This window comes from Amblyomma maculatum, chromosome 10 (genome assembly GCF_055883805.1).
Source record: "Amblyomma maculatum isolate TAMU_Amacu chromosome 10, ASM5588380v1, whole genome shotgun sequence".
In the NCBI taxonomy this organism is placed as follows: Eukaryota; Metazoa; Arthropoda; class Arachnida; order Ixodida; family Ixodidae; genus Amblyomma; species Amblyomma maculatum.
The window spans coordinates 110155178-110174570 of record NC_139353.1 but is presented as its reverse complement, the minus strand read 5'-3'; the positions used below and the strand labels follow the sequence as shown (position 1 = coordinate 110174570).

The 19393-nt window shown below is 48.9% G+C and overlaps 1 protein-coding gene across 5 annotated transcripts in view; it reads right to left on the bottom strand.

The window, feature by feature from the left end:
* Window positions 1–4980: 4980 nt before the first annotated feature.
* Window positions 4981–19393, bottom strand: part of LOC146177226 (uncharacterized) — a 113893-nt gene continuing 99480 nt past the window's right edge. For all 5 annotated transcript variants that reach the window (XM_084580403.1, XM_084580401.1, XM_084580406.1 and 2 more), the window contains 3 exons: window positions 16243–17242; window positions 15246–15649; window positions 4981–5481 (listed from right to left, as the gene is read on the bottom strand). In XM_084580403.1, coding sequence (XP_084436529.1) covers window positions 5252–5481; window positions 15246–15649; window positions 16243–17144 — 1536 coding nt within the window. In that variant the 5' untranslated portion in view covers window positions 17145–17242 and the 3' untranslated portion in view covers window positions 4981–5251. The remainder of the gene's footprint in view (window positions 5482–15245; window positions 15650–16242; window positions 17243–19393) is intronic.

Here is a 19393-nt window from a genome sequence, read left to right as displayed (position 1 = left end):
AACCATAAAGCGGCTTGCCCCTCCGGCAGCATCTACAAAGGCTACTTCCTCCGGCGGCAAGCGGCTAAATTTCTTGCTAAACATTTGAGCTCTTTTTTCCCGACGCTCCGTATGGTGTTCGGGATGCATGTTTTTTGGCAGCGGAGGTATCCATAGCCTGTCCCGTACAGCCATGTCTATTTCAGATTTTGTCTGAGCGCCTCCCCAAGTAACGATGCCCAGTTTTTCTAGAATTGATCTGCCTGCGGCGGTTAGGCGGAGCCGTTCTACCTGTGAAGTGCGCACCGCTTCCGCGATTTCATCCCATGCGCGATTGGAAACAAGGGACGGCGTAGCACCCCGCTGAGGAGAAGGAGGGGCCTGGGCCGGCGACGAGGAGACTGTGCGCACGTGCGGGGTGCGAGTGCTGCTGGGAACGACTGGCCGAGAGAGAGAAGAAAGGACGAGACAGTGCGGAAGGCACCCTTCGTCGGAGAAAAACGCGGGTAAACTTTGCTGAATATATCCAGTATTTTTGTTACCGATAAAGAGTTTTTGTCCGCGTGTGACTTCACTTTTATTCGAATCCCCTAAAGTTCAAAGTTGTAGTAACAAAGTTCAGTCTAATATCAAATCAACTGCTACTACAAGCGCCGTAAGATCAAATGAATTTTCCGGTGAGTACCACATCGCAAGCAAGCAATGCACAAATGTTCTTTGCTACTCGCTTAACGGTTATCTCCGTACTTAGTTTCTTTACAATGACGCATCTGAACATTAGCTGACAGCCATAAGGCAATGGATATCTTAAGTCCTTCTTAAATCGGAAAGAAGCAACGCGGTTATGTGGCGGAGTGGCTGCGTGTTCCCTTCGCCCGACAAATGAACCTTGTCCGACTCCGCAGGTTTCAGTGAAACATTGTTTGTTCTTTTACTTTCTTCTAATTTCCGCGTTGCATGTACAACGTCTCCACCGCCTTTTCTGCGACACGGGGCCCTTAACGCTACCGGGTTAAAAATTATGTTTGTCAGGAAAGAAAAGGCGCAGTGTCTGTGACACTTTTTTCTGTGGTTGGTTGGTTCACGGGAAGGCAAAGGCGCAGTATCTGTCACACTTGCTCTGTGGACACCTGAACCGCGCCGTAAGGGAAGGGAGGAAGGTGGGAGTGAAAGTGGAAAGAGAGAAAGGGGAGCCGTAGTGGAGGGCTACGGAGTAATTTCGGCCACCTGGGGATCTTTAACGTGCGCTGACTTCGCACAGCACACGGACGCCTCTTCGTTTCGCCTCCATCGAAACGCAGCCGCCGAGGTCGGGTTCGAACCTGGGTGCTCCGGCACAGTAGTCGGGCGTCTTACCACTGTACCACCCCGGCGGGCGAGGTCGACCTGCACTGCCCCATAAGCAAAGAGAGGCAGGGGGAGTGAAAGCGGAAAGAGAGAAAAAGGTGCCATAGTGAAGCGGGCTACGAAGTAATTTCGACCTCCTGGGGATCTTTAATAGAACCGACATAGTACAGCACATGAACGCCTCTCTTTCGCCTCCATCTAAAGCAGCCGCCGGCAGTCGGAGCTTAACCACTGCCCTACCGCGACTTCTACATCTCGCATGGCCTTGTCCTTTGAGCGTCAGTCGTGCATCGGTGAAGGGGTCCGGGAACTTCGACTGCGTGGGGTTATATAAAGTAACTGAAATCGCTCTATAGACGGACGTTTAACTTTCTCCCACATGAGAAGGTGCCTGCCCCGACTGAAATTGAACACGCATGCTTGCACTTACAAGCGAGCGCTCAAACTGTGGTATTTCGTGCGGAAGGGTATCTTTCACTATTGCAGAGAAAAAAGGCTGCAGACAGCCGTGTGACTTCGCGTTAGACTGAATAATTTATCTGTCTATCTACTTCTTTTATTGCATAAGCCAGGTTTCTACCCATCGCGTAAATGCGGCCGATAGCCACGTTTGACATTTAGAGCGACCGCAGATGGGGCCCCTCTTCAAGCCGTCGGGCAAACCCCGTCACTAGCCATACCACGGCGAAGAAAAAGATCAAGAAGAAAAAGGGAAGCTACGTCGACTTTGATTACGCAACCTAACGGGTTTAACTGAGGCTAAACTCAAGCTGATTTTATTCTTTCGCCTGTCTGCTGGCGCTCCGTTGGCCAAAAACTTTAGCCTGAGCTCATTGATATATAGGCCATACGGTAAGTGTCGCTATACACAATGGCTTAAATACATTCTTGTAGTTGAAAATTTTACGATGTGGCACCTTCCTTGAATTGGGTACTGGAGTTTTGTTTTGTTTAGAAGAATGAAATGTGCTATTGCATCGCAGTTATCGTTATCTCGTATAGTTTTATTCATTCATGCCTGGGCGCTCTTTGTGCAGGCACTGCGCAGTTCAGTGGTTCGAGCGAAACAACTGGGAATATTTAGCTATCAATATTCAAAAATTTTATTTCACGTCTCGTAGCTACAAACCCCACCAAAACTCATCCACGTCACTGATACTAGGCGCACAGCGTCATTATGCATGCGTCTAGTCGGGCTGGTGACGAAAGCAGTCGTAGCAATGTGCTTTGTGTATTTAGCGTTACTCAAAGGAAGCTTGTCAATCCAATGAGTGATAATTTAGGTGCTGTTTCGAAAAAAAATAATGAGATCTGAAAGTACAGACAAGTACAGCGATATAGTTTGTTCATATAAACATATGGCAGAGAGCATTTCAACCAAGCCTTCCAAGAACACGGAACATGTTGAAATGCATTATAATAAAAAAGCGTATCCCCATTAAAAAAGAAAATCTGAAACATGAAGTTTCGGTGCCTATGCCCATGGAAACATCTCATGTTGCTAAACTGCAGTCTGCAGCGCCTGCCTTAACTCAATATGGTGAACGCAGAGAAAGGAAAGTGAAGCCAATTAAAATCGTTATTTCAATCACTAGCCAGAGTTTTGAGCGACTAAATATTTTACCATTAGAGCTTGCGGACGAGAAAGAAAAGACCACTTACCTTATATCAGGGGACACTTTGAAGGCAAGGATACTCACAATTGATGTCCTCAGAGACCATAACAGTCTTTATCACCAGTGATGTGCGTGGAAAAACTTTCTTCCTCTGTCACCGCGGCTTAGCACCCCCTATCACATGTAGGGAAAGCGCCGGCTGGAAGAGGAGGTACGCACATCCCTGATGACGCGGAGAGAACCACGGGAGCTCCGTACGGGCCACCTTCGGGTAATTTAGCAAAGCGAAATGCTTTTTCCTGGTCCTGCCAGCAACGCGAGCGGTCGTAGCCGCAACCCTCCTGCCGCCTCCCACGGCATATGCAGAGTGATGGACTGGCCCGATGTATGCGGCGCCTATGGGGAAACCCGTAGCACACAGCTATCTACAGTTTGGTTCTGGACAGACCGATAAAATACCCTACGCCCTAGTTGCCTCTCATGGCGGGCACCGAAGCTTGGCTTTTGTCTTTAGAATGATGCTCACTGCCAAAGACGCACCCCTCTTTCCTCAGCCGGTGAGTCGGGAGTCCTTCTTACGTAGCCTTCTCCATCTGAGAAAAATCTTGTTGACGATATATTGCTAGCTGGGCACTCTGTGTATTATTTGAAACTGCAAAAAATAACAGAAGAGTTTTCACGCTTGCTCTGCCATCCCTTTGTTCACTCGAGCATGGGCCCTCCGCGGTCCGCGAGCGAAAACGCCGCATCACCGGATTGGCTAAGGAGTGGAAGGCTGCACCCATTATAGCGCCACAAGTGGTAGGCTGTATTTTTACTCATTGAATTTGATGCAGCATAAACCGCGATATAGACTTCTGAAAGGGTTTTGGTGATCAAGCGTGTTGTATTTATGTAATTTATGACAGCGCGTAGCTCCATTTCTTTATCTAGAGTGACAGTGGACGCTGCGGAGCCTATGATCTATTCCAGGAGAAAAAGGAGAAGGGGGGGGGGGGGGTGAATTGTGTAGGAAAAAAACAAAATAGAAAGGTTTCGATCTCTCGCGTTTCCCTTTAACTCCAACTTTCCAAGTGGCTTCAGCGCACAACGTCGTGCCACTTTGTGGTGCGCCTGATGCTCGCAGATGCGTTTACCAACCGCTACCGCTTCTAGGTAGCAGTAAATTCCTCAATATATTTTACAGCCCTTTCTGCGCTAGTTTCAGCATGGACGATATGTTCGACCGTAGCCCTGTTCATTATGCACTGCTTATTGCATCGAGGTACATTCACGACACTCTGCATTGGGATTTTGAGCCCCTCGCCTGGGGATGTATTTTTCTGAATGAGTCTTGCGTGCGCGATACGTTGATCTTGCTAACAGTCTTCATTTTTATTTGTTCATTTCTTATTTATATCTAATATCAGTTTATTTATTATAAGGTAACTTTTCAAACCGCTAACCACGCCTGGTTAACTGCATAGCCTTAATCTCTTCGCCATCTCGGTCTTTCTTGAGCTCCCGATGTTTCCCTCACTTATTCACACGCCCCCAAATTTTTTTTCTCCGGCTATCTCGTGCAATAGCAAGTATTTTTTGCGAAGTACTTCTCATGATCGTCACCAGCATTTTAGACGGCAGTAGTGCACAACTGATTAGCCCTTATTCTACCCCTTCCCCCCCATATTTGTTTTCCTTTTAAGGTGCCTTTAGAAATTTCAGGAATAATGCGGAACTGTACGTTATACGGAGTCAACACTCAGTCGCTTCTTTTTCAGGTAATGAACACAAAAGAATGCTAGGAATAAACCTTCTACGCCTCCGTATGGATAAGTCTTATAAGTTCTGAAATCGGGTAGCACAGTTCTCTTTACGCACTTCACATGCCACAAAGCAATCCACATCTCTTTCTGCGGCTGGCTATGCTCGATGTCCGGAAAGTTCGGTGAATATAACCATCTAATTTCTTTAGTAACATACTATATTTTCTTCACAAAACGAACAGTCGATTAGCAGACCTTCCTGTGATGAAAAAAAAAAAAAAACAGCCGCGACGTTAATGCCATCATTTTATTAATACGTCGCAGGATAAGAACAAGTGAAGAGACTCGTTTGTGCGTTCAAAGAGGCTGGACTCGTGCATCATAAATATAATGCCCGTTTTTACGGAACCGCTAAAGCACTTTTCTCAGCCTCGATATTAGGTCCAGCACCTTGCTTCACTTCCATGAACCGAAAAATTACTTGCGTTGTGCACATTTATTTAAAACTTGCAGAGTGTTTCAAAACCGCGGTCCATGAATGCACCAGCATGACTGCCACAATAGTCACCACGGACTTCCCAGTCCCGGAGCCTTCGGACAGCGTCCTTTGTCCGGGAAGGCTTGCGCGCACACACCGTTCACCCGGTCAAGCAGCGTGGTGTTGAAGCGTAGCGCCGAACGGTCCACGATCGAGGGCTGCTTGACACAGTCGAAGCCACCAAACTCACAGATGCGGTAGTGGTGGAGCAGTGCATCTTCAGGCGCCACACGCTGCGTGGCCTGGTGGCGACCTCCTGCGTGAGATGCCGTTAAATTGTTTGGCGGGAAGAATTAATCTGTTTAATTTGCAGGAAAAAAAAAAGTCTAACCGCATTACGAGGCTGAGGGGTAGAAATTGATGCTTAACAGAGGACTAGGATCCTCAAAATCCCATTCAAATACATGAAAAAACAAACAAACCTTGTCGCACGCACTATAAAAGAAGGCAATGCCTGTTAATGAAAAAAAAATTAACGTACGAAGATAGAATCTGGCTGCATCGTTTGCGAACGCTAGTGTAAAATGTCCGTCGGCCATAAGATTAAATGCCCGCTACCCTTCTCAGAAGAACCGGGAAGCCAAGCATCTGCCACAAATGCCAACAGGAACCCACCCGCCATACGGGGGGCTGCCCAACGCGTGGCTCGACCGAGACATTACCATGTCAGAGGTACGGGTAGCGCTGCACGAGCTCAACACCCGCTCAGCAGCCGGTCCCGATCTTATTACCAACAAGATGCTATACGCAACCTCGACTATGCATCGATCGAGGCCCTAATAACCCGCTACTACAACGAATGCTGACGTTCGGGCAAGCTCCCCCGTCAGTGGTAAACGGCAATAACAATCCTAATTCCGAAACCGGGCAAACCATCGGACGTCGGCAACTTGCGTCCCATTTCGCTCACGTCCTGCGTGGGCAAGGTGATAGAGCACGTGTTTGCCAACCGGTGGCAGGAGTACCTAGAAAAGGAAAACCTATATGCGGATACGATGATCGGCTTCAGGCGCAGACTCAGCCCACAAGACGCCATGCTACAACTCAAACAAGAAATACTCGACAAGACAAGACAGCAAAGTAAATCTGGGAGTTGATTTACAAAGTGCATTCGACAAAGTCAAATACTCAGCCATATTGGCACAAGTATCGAGACTCAACATGGGGGTAGCGAGCTACAATTACATCCAAGACTTTTTGACCAACCGCACGGTCGAACTGCATGCCGGAGACCTTAAGTTCCCCGAACACAAGCTCGGCAGCATGGGTACCCCGCAAGGTTCAGTCATCTCGCCGTTGCTCTTCAACCTTGTCATGATCGGGGTAGCGAGGGCAGTAGAAGGGACCGGCTTCCGGCATACGATCTACGCCGACTACATTACCATGTGGGCGGCAGGCGGCACCGACGCCAGCATTGAGCAGCAGCTTCAAGAGGCTGTTACTGCCATCCAGCAACACCTTGACGGCACAGGCCTAGTGTGCTCGCCCGCCAAATCCGAGCTGTTCGCCCTCACACCATTACAACCGGTACGGAAATGCGCTCCCCCTCGGGAGTGCAATCACGTGAAGATCGTGACAGCATCGGGGCAGCGCATCCCCGAAGTTCCCAAGATCAGGGTCCTGGGCCTGCTACTAAACAAGAACGGCCGCAACGACGAGACCATTAACAAAATTACCACCAAGGCAATGGACGCTATCCGGCTCATACACCCAGTCTCGACACCACGGGCAGGCATGCGTGAAGACAGCCTTCTGCGCCTCGTCCAGTCGTTCGTGATCAGTCACATCGCCTATATTGCGGCCCACCTCAACTGGCAGGTCACTGACAGGACAAAATAAACACGAATCAGACGGGTTTACAAGACGGCGCTGGGATTAATGGGGACCACAAGTACGGTTTGGTTCCTGCAGCTCGGCGTCCATAACACCTTAGAAGAAATAGCCGAGCACAGCTCACTGCGTAAATGGAGCGCCTCTCTACCACTGAGACGGGCCGAAGGATACCGACGTCCCTGGGTTACAATCCCCGAGCTCGCAGTCGGCAATCGTGCGAGATTTGCGATGAGGCGCGGGCCCACTTCCACTGGACCCCATCCTGAAAAATATGCACACCGAGTACTACTAAGAACGGCGGCAGGCGCGGGCCAAAGTCCTTGTAGAGCAACACGCCCAGGACCCGCACGCCCAGTTCGTGGACGCTGCGAAGTACAACCGAGAAGGATTCGTGGCAGTGGCCACTGCGGCGGCTACCGACATCAAGACAACGGCAGCGAGCGCGTGGTGCACGGACGCCACAGCCGCCGAGGAGGTTGCCATCGCTCTGGCGATCTCGGAGACCGTGTTCGCACCGTGCTCAGAGACTCGAGGAACGCTGTGCGCAACTTTGCCAAGGGGCGAGTATGCGCGCCGGCGGCCGCGATCGTCAGTAAGCTCCAGCTCGAAGACCGCGGCAATACTATCCGCATCAATTGGTTCCCGGCGCACGCGGGAGATTGTGCATCCTGTTGTGGCCGTGCATGGTCCGCGCTTGCGCGCCCTATTGTGCGCCTATGGGCATGATATTGATATGTGCTGTTTGTGCAAGGGCTCTAAGTGAGCGTGTTCACATCAATGTTTTTGTGTGAGCATGCTTTGCTTTGCCGTGACCCTACAACTGCCAAGTTGGCCCTGCCAAGGGAACGTCAAGAAAAATACAAAGAAACATCGCCCTGTGAGAAATAGCCGGAAGTGCTTTTGTTCAACTGTTTACCCTTCCTGTCGAGAGGCTTTATTGTCAAGTGAGGAATGCCTATTGTCCAAAGGAGACGATCGGAGTGACACGTCCGCTGAAGTACAGGAGAAGAAAGGAACATGAGGATTACGGCCATTAGAGGATTTCCCGTGAATGCAGGAAAGAGTTGCAATTGCCGGAAAGGGACAATGCTCGGAGCAGTATTCGTGGCGCGCACGTACACTTGTGTTTCTGAGAAGGAAATCCACTTGCTGGAACCAACATAGCGGATCTTTGCAGAAGAATCGAAATGTACCTCCTCGCCGTTCCCAAGCTCTACAAGACAACAAGTGACCACGCCCGACGAAACAATACTGGACCAGTCAGTGCATCAGACCATCAGTGCAGTGATGTGTTCGATTGGTTGCCGATATCTGAGGGGTGTGCCCTGGAACTGATTGGTCAGCATCTACAGAGAGGGGCTGGACATAGGGAATTTAAGGATGTTGCAGAGCGCGAAATGACGCTCTGAGCCCTAGGTAAACAGCTCATCCAGACACTTCTCTCTATGAGCTCTTAACGCTTGCCATTTTACTGATATACCTTTTCATTTCATGTAAATCAGTTTCCTCAAAGTGCCATTAAACCTGCTTGTATATATTTTACCAACTTCGAAGATTCAGTCCTTCATCAACCCGGAGTCTCTGCACGCTACCAAGTGAAGGCCGGGTCGACTTAGTCCCAGCGTCACGACAACTGGTGACCAGCGTTGGGATCTGAATCTACAAGCTACAACATCTGGTGATTGGAGGTGGATCAGAATCTACAAGCCGCAACATCTGGTGATCGGAGGTGGCATCTGAAGCTACAAGCCACAACATCTGGTGATCGGAGGTGGCATCTCAAGCAACAAGCAGGAGCAACAATCGGCCAACAAGAGAGCAGCTCGAACATCGATCGCATGTGTGGGTGAGTCCTTGGCTTTTGTTCTGATATGGACCAGGTTCTAGAACAGGGTAAGATTTTAGAACTGGTAAAGAGTGTTGAAACGCCTTTAGGTTTGGTAGTTTGCACAGTTCTTTTGGAAGTAGCCGACACTCGGGCGATCATGGACCTACAAAAGCTGCAGAAACCGGAACTGTTGCTATTGTGTGAGGATTTGGGAATTGATATAAGTGGTTTGGCACGAAAACCCTTTATTTTAAAGGCAATCACTGATTTGGGAATCGATGATGAGGAGCTCAGTGAAGCATGAAACTTCATCGGACAAAAAAAGGAGGAGCAGCTCAGACAGCACAAAGAGCGGGAAAAAGAGGAAAAAAGGCATGGGCGTGAAATTGAGAGAGAAGCAAAAAGGCTGGAGCAAGAAATTGAGCTCCGGAAATTAGAAGTAGAGTTGAGCAAGAGGTCGGGCAATTGTCCCCAACTAGCGGTACCTCTTCTCAACAAGGAGGCAGATTTCAAGATGCCAAAGTACATGCAGCCATATGTGATATCAGGGGATATCGGTCTGTATCTGGCTAACTTTGAGCGAACTTGCGAAAAACTGTCCTTCCAGCGAGACACGTGGTCTCAGAGATTATTGACGGTTCTGCCCTGCGAGGCAGAGGAGGTTGTCGCGCGGCTAAGCAAGGAGGACGCGGACAACTACGAGAAGGTTAAAGCTTGCCTTCTGAGAATGTATAGGCTTAGCGCCGAGGCGTTCAGACAACGTTTTCGGAACGCTACCAGGTCCAGGGACGAGAGTTACGCCGAATTCCTATACAATTTAAGAGTCAATTTGGGCGAGTGGCTAAAGAGCACTGATTCCTACAGTGATAGGGACGCTGTAGTCGAGCGAATTCTTTTGGAGCAGTTTTATAACTGCCTCCCAGACAAAGAAAGAAATTGATTACAGGACCGAGGCGACATTAAGTCGGCAACTGAAGCTGCCGAACTCATTGCGGAGTACGCTTCGCGCCGACAATTCAGCAACCCAGCAGTGGATAGGCCCCGCAATCCCAAGTTGAGTGTGAATAACCGTCAGGAAAGGCTCTTTGCTAGAGTTGCAAACGAAGAAAGGAAGGCTTCTTCAGGCAAATTCCCTGGAAAGGACGGCAGTGAGAAAAGTGGGGAAGTGACCAACGTGCAGAACACAAAGAACAAGCTTGAGGCTAAGAAGCCGCTCACATGCGTTAGGTGTAATGAGCAGGGTCACATTGCCGTCAACTACCGGAAAGAAAAGATTGCTTTCTCGTATGTCAGTGACTGCGATGAAAATATGCAGCTTTTGGAACCCTACATGCATCACCTAGTAGTCAACGGGAAGCCTTGCAAGGTACTGCGTGATTCGGCCGCAACGATGGATGTTGTCCATCCGGCGTATGTGTCGCCTTCCGACTACACAGGACACTGTGCATGGATCCGCCAGGTAGTGGAGGAACAGAGTGTGTGCTTGCCAATCGCGAACGTGGTCATCGAGGGCCCTTTCGGCGAGTTAACAACCGAGGCTGCCGTTTCATGAAAGCTTCCTAAGTGCTATGCGTATTTGTTTTCCAACAAATCGGACATGCTGCTGCGAAAGAGGGGCATCCTTTTCGAAGACAAAGTTGTGCAAGCCGTAACGCGTTCGAAGGCGCGAGAACTAGCTACACTGCTCATTCCAGAAAATTCCACAGCGGAGGAATCGGCAGTTAAAACAGTGGTCGATGCGGAAGATAGCGGGTCAGAAAACTGAGAGCGAGGCATCTCAGATAAGTCAACTTTAAAGTGAGCTTGATGAGACGCGGAATGAGGACGTTTTTGAGAGTAACCTCTTGCCGCCAGTGTCTAGTAAGCGTGATTCCGTTCTCTCAATGGTAGGGTCCTCTGAGCAGCGTCACCTGGCGACAGATAGCAGAAAGTATTGCAAAAATGAATAAAAGCCTGCCGTACTCGCTGCCTCAGTGGCGCAATGGCTATTAGTATTACGTACCTGAGCCCTTAGCGAATGAAATATTTGTTCGAATCCTCAGTTAAATTTTTTCCAAAATTTGTTTTTTTAACTGCAACATAAAATAAGCTACTAATTTCTTTCCTGGAGGCAGTTCCCCTTTAGGTTGCATCATGTGATGATTTAATTCTTAATAGCCACAATACCTGCCGTGAACGCAGCCACGAGACAACACAATGACAACGCTTAAACGATTTAATTACATAATCATTTCTTGCCTTTAGTGAGTGTATGTTACCTTTAGGTTGCGTTCAGACACCCCTCTCGATAACAATCGCCGTTTAACCCACTCAGAGGCAACTAGTGATGAGAAAGAAGTTGCGGGACCCTACCGTTGAGGAGACGGAATTATGCGTCTAGTAATCTCACGAGACTTCTAAGTGGAACCTGAGAGGGCTTAGCTATGGAGCAAGCCAATGATCCCAAGATACAGGAGATAAGGGAGCGCCACCGCGCCACTAAGACCGCAAAGAATATTTCTTTCGAGATGAGAAAGGGAGTGCTGTATCGCTTATTCAAGGATAAGCGCGGAGTAGAGCGGGACCAGTTAGTCGTTCCCCAAAAGTACCGCGAAGACTTACTGCGACTTTCCCATGGCAGCTCGTAGTCATGTCATCTTGGAATAAGGAAAACAAAGCAGAGGCTGTTGCAAGAATACTATTGGCCTTGATGTTTTAAGGACACGGAAAATTTTGTACGGTCATGCGACACGTGCCAGCGGGTTGGAAAGGCGCAAGATAAGTGGAAAGCTCCGATGGTGTTTATACCAATCATTACCGAGCCGTTTCGCCGGTTAGTAATAGATGTAGTTGGGCCACTTCCTGTGACAGAGTCAGGGTACAGTTATATCCTCACTATGTTATACCCAGCCCCCAAGTTTTCAGAGGCTGTTCCGCTGCGCGAGGTGACGTCCGAGAGTGTAGTGGATTCGCTGCTGTCAGTGTTTGCACGAGTTGGATTCCCTTCCGATGTCCAAAGTGATCAGGGTAGCGTTCTCACAAGTGTCCTCACCACCTCATTTCTCGAGCGATGCGGCATTAAGGTAGTGCACAGCTCGATCCACCATCCGCAGAGCAACAGCGTAGAAAGATGGCACTCTGTTCTCAAACGCGTCCTGAGGGGACTGTGCTTTGAAAACAAGCGCGAATGGGATACCAACCTGCCTGCAGCACTTTTCGCTTTGCGGTCAGTGCCGCACGAATCCACTGGATTTAGCCCAGCCGAGTTGGTGTACAGAAGGTCACTGCGCTCACCATTCCGAATGGTGCGCGAAGCCTGGGAGGGGTGCGCAGAAGACCCAACAGTAGTAGAATTCATTCTGAACTTCCTGAATCGCTTACATAACACTAAGGAACTCGTTCAGGCCAGCATGAAGTCAGCCCAGGCTCGTTCCAAAGTGTACTATGATATGTCAGCCCGTCAAAAGACGCTTCGTATCGGGGACCAGGTGACGTTGCTGAGAGGTTCAAGGCAGAATAAGCTCGAAGTACAGTGGGAAGGACCTGCTGAAGTCGTTGCAAAGGTTTCTAACACTAACTACGCAGCGAAAATCCCCGGTAGGCGTAAAGAAGTGCCATTTATCATTGCAATCTTATGAAGCCTTATGTGCAGAGGGAAGCCGTGGTAAATCTAACGTTAAACCTTCCCGAGGAGATGAGTGACAACTTGATTTGCCTCAGCGGAGAAGAAAGCAACGCTCAGGAGCTTCTCAAATAGACGGACCATTGTCCCCTGGCTTGGCTGCAAACTGCGACATCGAAGAACAGTCGCCTTCTGAGGTGGAGCTTGATTTTACAGCAGTACAATTTTGAAATAAGACACAAAAAGGGGAAGTTAAATGGGAATGCGGACGCGCTTAGCCGCTGTTAAAAGCGGTCCGAGGTGCTCCTCACCATGTATCCAAATTGATACTCAGGTTCTTTTTTTTTTCGTGCGCTTGTATATATGTGACAAAGTAAAGCAGCACGTTTGGTTTTCTAGGCATACGTGGGTCCTGAGCGTCTTGAGTGTGGGCTTTTCTCGGACAACGATGGCAGTTTTCTTTTGACCTGGTCTTTTCAGACGGGAGCCGAGTGATTGCTTAGACATGTGGTTGAGTTTCAGAGACAGCTCAAGCAATTTGGCCTACGACAATCAAGACAACGCGACAAGCGACAGCGAGCTTCAAGCGTTCATGTGCAGGCCATTAAGTCGTCTCTTCATGCAGCAGCTGCGATTGCTGCCCTCCGTGACTCTTCTGGCGGGGGAGGAGGCTGTTGTGACCGTGCATGGTCCGCGCTTGCGCGCACTATTGCGCGCCTGTGGGCATGATATTGATATGTGCTGTTTGTGCAAGGGCTCTAAGTGAGCGTGTTCACATGAATCTTTTTGTTTGAGCATGCTTTGCTTTGCCGTGACCCTACAACTGCCAAGTTGGCCCTGTCAAGGGAACGTCAAGAAAAATACAAAGAAACGTCGCCCTGTGAGAAACAGCCGGAAGCGCTTTTGTTCAACTGTTCACCCTTCCCGACGAGAGGCGCTATTGTCAAGTGAGGAATGCCTATTGTCCAAAGGAGACGATCGGAGTGACACGTCCGCTGACGTACAGGAGAAGAAAGGAGCATGAGGATTACGGCCATTAGAGGATTTCCCGTGAATGCAGGAAAGAGTTGCAAGTGCCGGAAAAGGACAATGCTGGGAGCAGTATTCGTGGCGCGCACGTACACTTGGGTTTCTGAGAAGGAAATCCACTTGCCGGAACCAACATAGCGGATCTTTGTAGAAGAATCGAAATGTACCTCCTCGCTGTTCCCAAGCTCTACCCGCCACCAAGTGAACACGCCCGACGAAACAATACTGGACCAGTCAGTGCATCAGACCATCAGTGCAGTGATGTGTTCGATTGGTTGCTGATATCTGAGGGGTGTGCCCTGGAACTGATTGGTCAGCATCTTCAGAGAGGGGCTGGACATACGTTATTTAAGGATGTTGTAGAGCGCGAAATGACGCTCTGAGCACTGGGTAAACGGCTCATCCAGACGCTTCTCGCTATGAACTCTTAACGCTTGCCATTTTGCTGATATATCCTTTTATTTCATGTAAATAAGTTTTCTCAGAGTGCCATTAAACCTGCTTGTATATATTTTACCAACTTCGAAGATTCAATCCTTCACCAACCCGAGTCTCTTCGCGCTATCAAGTGAAGGCCGGGTCGACTTAGTCCCAGCGTCACGACAATCCTCACCGAATTACGAGACGGCTCATTGGGCGGCGCGAGCGCTTACCTTCTGCGCCCCGAGAGGGATCGTTCCGAGTGATGGTTCGAAACAAAAGACCGAATTACCAGTTACGAGGAAGTGACTAAATTTTACCGCCTAGCTCGACGGACAATGCCGCCTCTTCAGCCGGCACTTAGTCGGGAGGAAGCGGTCATCCTAAGGCAAATGGAAACCTGTTCACTACTATCCTCGGCAGAGCTGCACGTCCTCCACCTAGACATTTACTCGAGTGATAGGTGCACTGTATGTGAAGTGGGTCCGACGGACCAATGGCACATCATATGGGACTGTGCCAGGTTCCCGACCAAAGCTGCATCCTGGACATACCCGCCGGAACTTCAAAGTGCTGTGCAAAATACAGACAAGGACATTCAACATTGGGCCGTCCAGCAGGCCCGGGGTGCGCTCGAAAAGCACAAGCCTCACAACCCACCACAAACGGGCGAAATGAGGTAGTGCAGAGTAGGACATAACCCAGGATCGACGCTTGGCCAGTGTCACGACGCTTTAACTCGTCGTTTGCCGGATCCGTAATAAAGTTATACATACATAGACATATATAAATAGATCATCAGTAAGTACATTGAAGGTTACGCGCAAAGGCTTTGAATGCAGCATTTGTCAAAACACCACCTGGTGAAGCAGTGCTCCTCACTGACATCGAACAGTGGCTGGGCATCCTAGTGACAGGGCCCCTGTGGAACTGCGAGATGTACTCAGGCTCTAACTGAAGCAATATTTATACGCGAAATTAGAACAATGCGAGCGAGCTATGCCCATTTCGTACATTACAAGAGAAGCTTATTTTTGTCACTGAGTGTTTAAGATGAAGCTGATAAATAAAGCGAGTGTAGGTGTTGCAAAAACCTTGCGAGTAGCAGCCTTCATGCCTCTTTTTATTCTGTGTGATACTGAGAAGAATGGGAGCATGCATGCATTCAGAGATGAACAGCATCAGGTATCCCTGTAATTGTAGGAAAACCAATAGACCTCTAGGCTCACAGGAATCAAAAATCACGTGCAGGCCTTATAGAGACCCTAAGAACGAAGAGCTTACTGGAATGTAGAAATACGAAGCTCACCCAAATAACGCCACACGACGTGATTTCCTACTTCAACTGCCGCCACCGGTCGCACAATGTACTTGGAGCGCGAACCGACGCGGAAGACCTTCCTGGAACGTCGCGTCTTGAACTGCGTCAGCATGTACGGAATCTCCGCGGGAGCAGTTTCCGGAGGTGCCCCGTAGGCAGCCGTGTCGTTCTCCCAGTACAGGTAGAAGAAGCTGTTGAGCAGAACGTAGCTCATGGTGCGTGGCGCCGAGCGCTTTAACCTCGTCACCATTGCCGGCAGCGTGTCCTCTTTCCGGGGCACGGCAAACTCGTCCAGGTCCAAGACGAGGACGTAATCGAAGTGGTCCATGCAGCGATAGACGCAGTCGTTGAGGGCGGCAAACAGACCCTCGGTGCGTATCTCCTTTTGGGACCTACGAACGATGCGAACGATGCAGTCAATCGACAAGACTCACGAACTCCTGCACAAATCACACCGCTGTTCAGAAATTGTAGACAACTGCAAATTATTTCTTCACACTGGCAAAACAGCCCTACCGGATCCGAATTGAATAGGCTTCACTGCAATGTGCATAGCACAAATTACTTTTTTATCATCTCAAAAAAAAAAAACCAAAAAACAACCATCACCTCTCTTAGCAAAGTAACAGAGTGTGACTTGAATAAAGATTTGCCACTGCAGAACGTATGACTTCAGCTAGCAATCAACGTTTGACTTCAACTTTTTTTTTCTTGTTGCCAGAATAATTATCGTAAACTGATTACAAACAGTCGATTCCGAGTTTTGAGAGAATGGCATTCGATAGTTTTAATAAGTATGCTATAATATAATAGCATAAGCCGAAATTCTGTAAAAAAAAAAAGAAGGGTGTGACCTGCGGCGGCACACTGATATATTTATGGCATAATATTCATGGTAACTAAGCCTTACCTGCCCACTAAAAAGACTTAGGCGCTGAAATAGAATGGCAATAAAAGAAAAGCCATACTTGTTCGTTCTACTTACTTAATGTCCAGGTTCCAAGGTAGGCTCGTGACAACCCCTTTTGCAATGTAGACTTGTAGCAGCCGCTCGACGTTGCTCCCGATGCTGTGGTTGTAGAACAGGAAGTGGTCAACTCCGACGATGCGATGGAATTCGACGAACTCAGCAAGCCACGATGCCCTGTCATACTCGTAGTGAAGCGGCTTGACGCACACCGCGAAGCGTCCTGTAGGGTGGTCCGGCCGTGTCTCCAGGGGCCAAACGGGTATCGAGGGGCTCCACTGGAATTCGTACGTCTCTTTGAGCCTCACGCGAGCAGGCGGGGGTGTGTCGGGCTCGTCGCTGTATGGACACGTAAAGAAAGCCGCGCCGTACTTCAGCTTCCAGTTTTCGTTTATGGTCTTCTGTGCAGCTGCGACCACCTTCGCCTCGCCATTGGCATACTCTAGCCGGCAGGATAACTGAGCTCCGCCCACACTTGCGTATGCGCCTATCACGCGAACGGCGGGGACGGCGAGGCGATTGTCCAGGTACGCGGAATACAGAAAAACCTTAAGCTTCGTCCTCGGGTACGCGTCCGTTGAGACCCAGTCTCCGTCTTTCGAGGGCTGTTCTTTAAATGTTTCAGGAAGCTGGACTTTTGGTGACAATGGAGACGTAGTGACTCCTTCCGACGATGACTGCCTAGTCCTAGGAGCTGCCACCGAAGTGGCCGCGGTGTAAGGTTTTGTCGAGAGCGAAACTATGACGTCACCTACGTCGTCCTTTTGATCGCCGATTCCGGAAAATCGGTAGAGCGCTTGCACCCAGAATATGACGGTGAGCACAGCGACAAGAAGACACAGTGCCCTTATGGCTCGGAATATAGCGCCGGCGCTTCTGTGCCGGTCGATGCGCCATCGTCGTGGCGTCCATCTGGTCATGTTCTGGAGGCGGCATGGACATGAGCCCCGGCGGTGCGGAGACCGGTCCCCGTTGCGTTACGGCGACCGACGCTGGAACAGGTCACAGGGACTGGGACCTGTATGCCGTAAGAGAAGGAAGGCAAACCTTTTTGAGTATACTTATCAATAAGGTAGCAAAATCTGAATGACGTAAATCGTATTTGGGCTTCTTTGACCATATGCTTATGAAAACATTCTTTTCCCTCCGACAAACAACCTACGACTTCCGATGCGAACAAGTACAATAAATGAGGATCAGGTTAAAAAAACAATACCCGAGGACTACTACATTTACTCTGGAGACAAAGAACGGAAAACCTCAACTGCCAGTGCGAGCATTCTATCGATGATGACTGCCTTGATTTGAAGGCAAGCATCATCGTAATCTGCGAGATTGTATCAATGTGCATGGCTGTTGAGATTACCGGGGTACCGCCTGTAACACAAGAGAGCTTTTCTATTTCTGCGGGCATCATCGGCGGTACACGAGTCAGTTGTAAGCTGCCGTCCGTCGTGAAATATACAAGGCCGTTGAAAGGGACAGCGTTGCCTAGGGTAAACACTTGCAGGCACGGTGACATAATAGCTTTCCGCTCGCGCCGCGAACCATCGCACAAATATCAGCTTACGCATGCATTTAGCTTTCTTTGCTATTCATGCTGGCAAAGGAAACCGCGCATTACAGGCGGCAACGCTACAAGGTGACGTTGGCGGCAAGGCAGTATGCCGAAACTAAATTTGTGGAGAGACTGAGCCTTGAGTGAACGTTAGGGCTGTTATGGTAGATAAAGGACCGAGAATGTTGCTAGTGAGGACGGCAACTTGAATGTTACTGCGGCTTTTGAAAAGCTTTCGAGACAGAACTCTCTAAGGATAGGGCGCTTGGAGTGCCGTGGCTTGCAAAAGGTTCTGCTACATGCGTTTATGGCAGATTTATTGTATATACCTTTTCTTTCCAGCAATAAACTCGGTTTTATAGCCTTGGTCAAGCTCCCCGGTTCGTGTTTTTGGTGATGCTAAGCTCTCCAGGGAGGGAAAAACAGCTGCAAAAACCAGTAACTTTCGCAGGTAGAGATAATGTACAATAAACCGAGTCCCTGTTGTCAGTGTAATTTCTGTCGTTAACTAATAACGGTCGATTAAAATGGAATTTCGTATTAGTAAAGACAATCTGCCACCTTTGGCCAGTTGTCAAGGAAAAAAACCGGGTAACAAGTGGCGAGGTGCAGCGTTTCTAGGAGAAAATGAACAGTGCGGTAAACTCTAAACCACTATCATTTAAACATGAATAACAGGCTCACAATATGAGTACATTTGTGAGATACAAAGCGAGTAGCATGCAAAAAGTGCAGGGCAGTATGCACGCGAAACCGCTTCAGTGCGCGGCTTGCAGGGTAGGTAGCATCTCGGACAGTCCAAACAGAGCAAGTTTCGTTTTATCGGTTAATCAGCCAGTTCACCCGTCAAGGCTGCTTATCACAATTATTTGTTTTAAATCTTGGCCTCCATCTCATTTATGCCAAGTACTAGAGTTCTAAACAGCCCGCGGCAGTGCCGCCGTGGCCCTGAAACGCACTATGAGTCTGCAGGGATGTAAAGACTTGCCACAATCGTAAACGGCGCCGTACAAGCAATATTAGAATGTGGCAAAGGAGCAGAACAGCTCAAGCAGGACTAAGAAGAGCTAAGAAATAGGATCGCCACTCGTTTTGAGTGGCGCAGTTTTGAGGCCACGCACAAAGATCAGAGTGCGTCCTGCGTATCGCCGCTGTCGTCTCTGGTACTTCGTTATTTGCAAATAAACCTGCGTCCCTTTCACTGTAAAGGCGAGTCTGTTACTCATCTGTTCTCTGTGCCAGCTCTCCTACACGTGGGCTTACTTGGACAGATATAAACAAACGCTGGCAAGTCATGATACCTTTTTTTTTCAGACATCTTTCCACGTACGCAACCGGGATAATGCCAATTAGGCTTTCCTTTCTAAACTCTGAACAGAGAGTAATTTTCTAAAGATGAGCCATGTACATAACAATTATTAAAATAATTTTTGATGGTAAAAGCCTTATCGCCTGGCCAGAAGATATCGACACGTGCATTAGAGGTAGAAGACGAAAGAGCGCAATCGGTAAAAGTAGAGAAGCTGAAGTGTAGGCCGTTTCTGGCGCCCTCGTTCCATTTTTTTTTGCAATGTAGTTATACATCTCAAAATCTAATATCTCTGCACCACA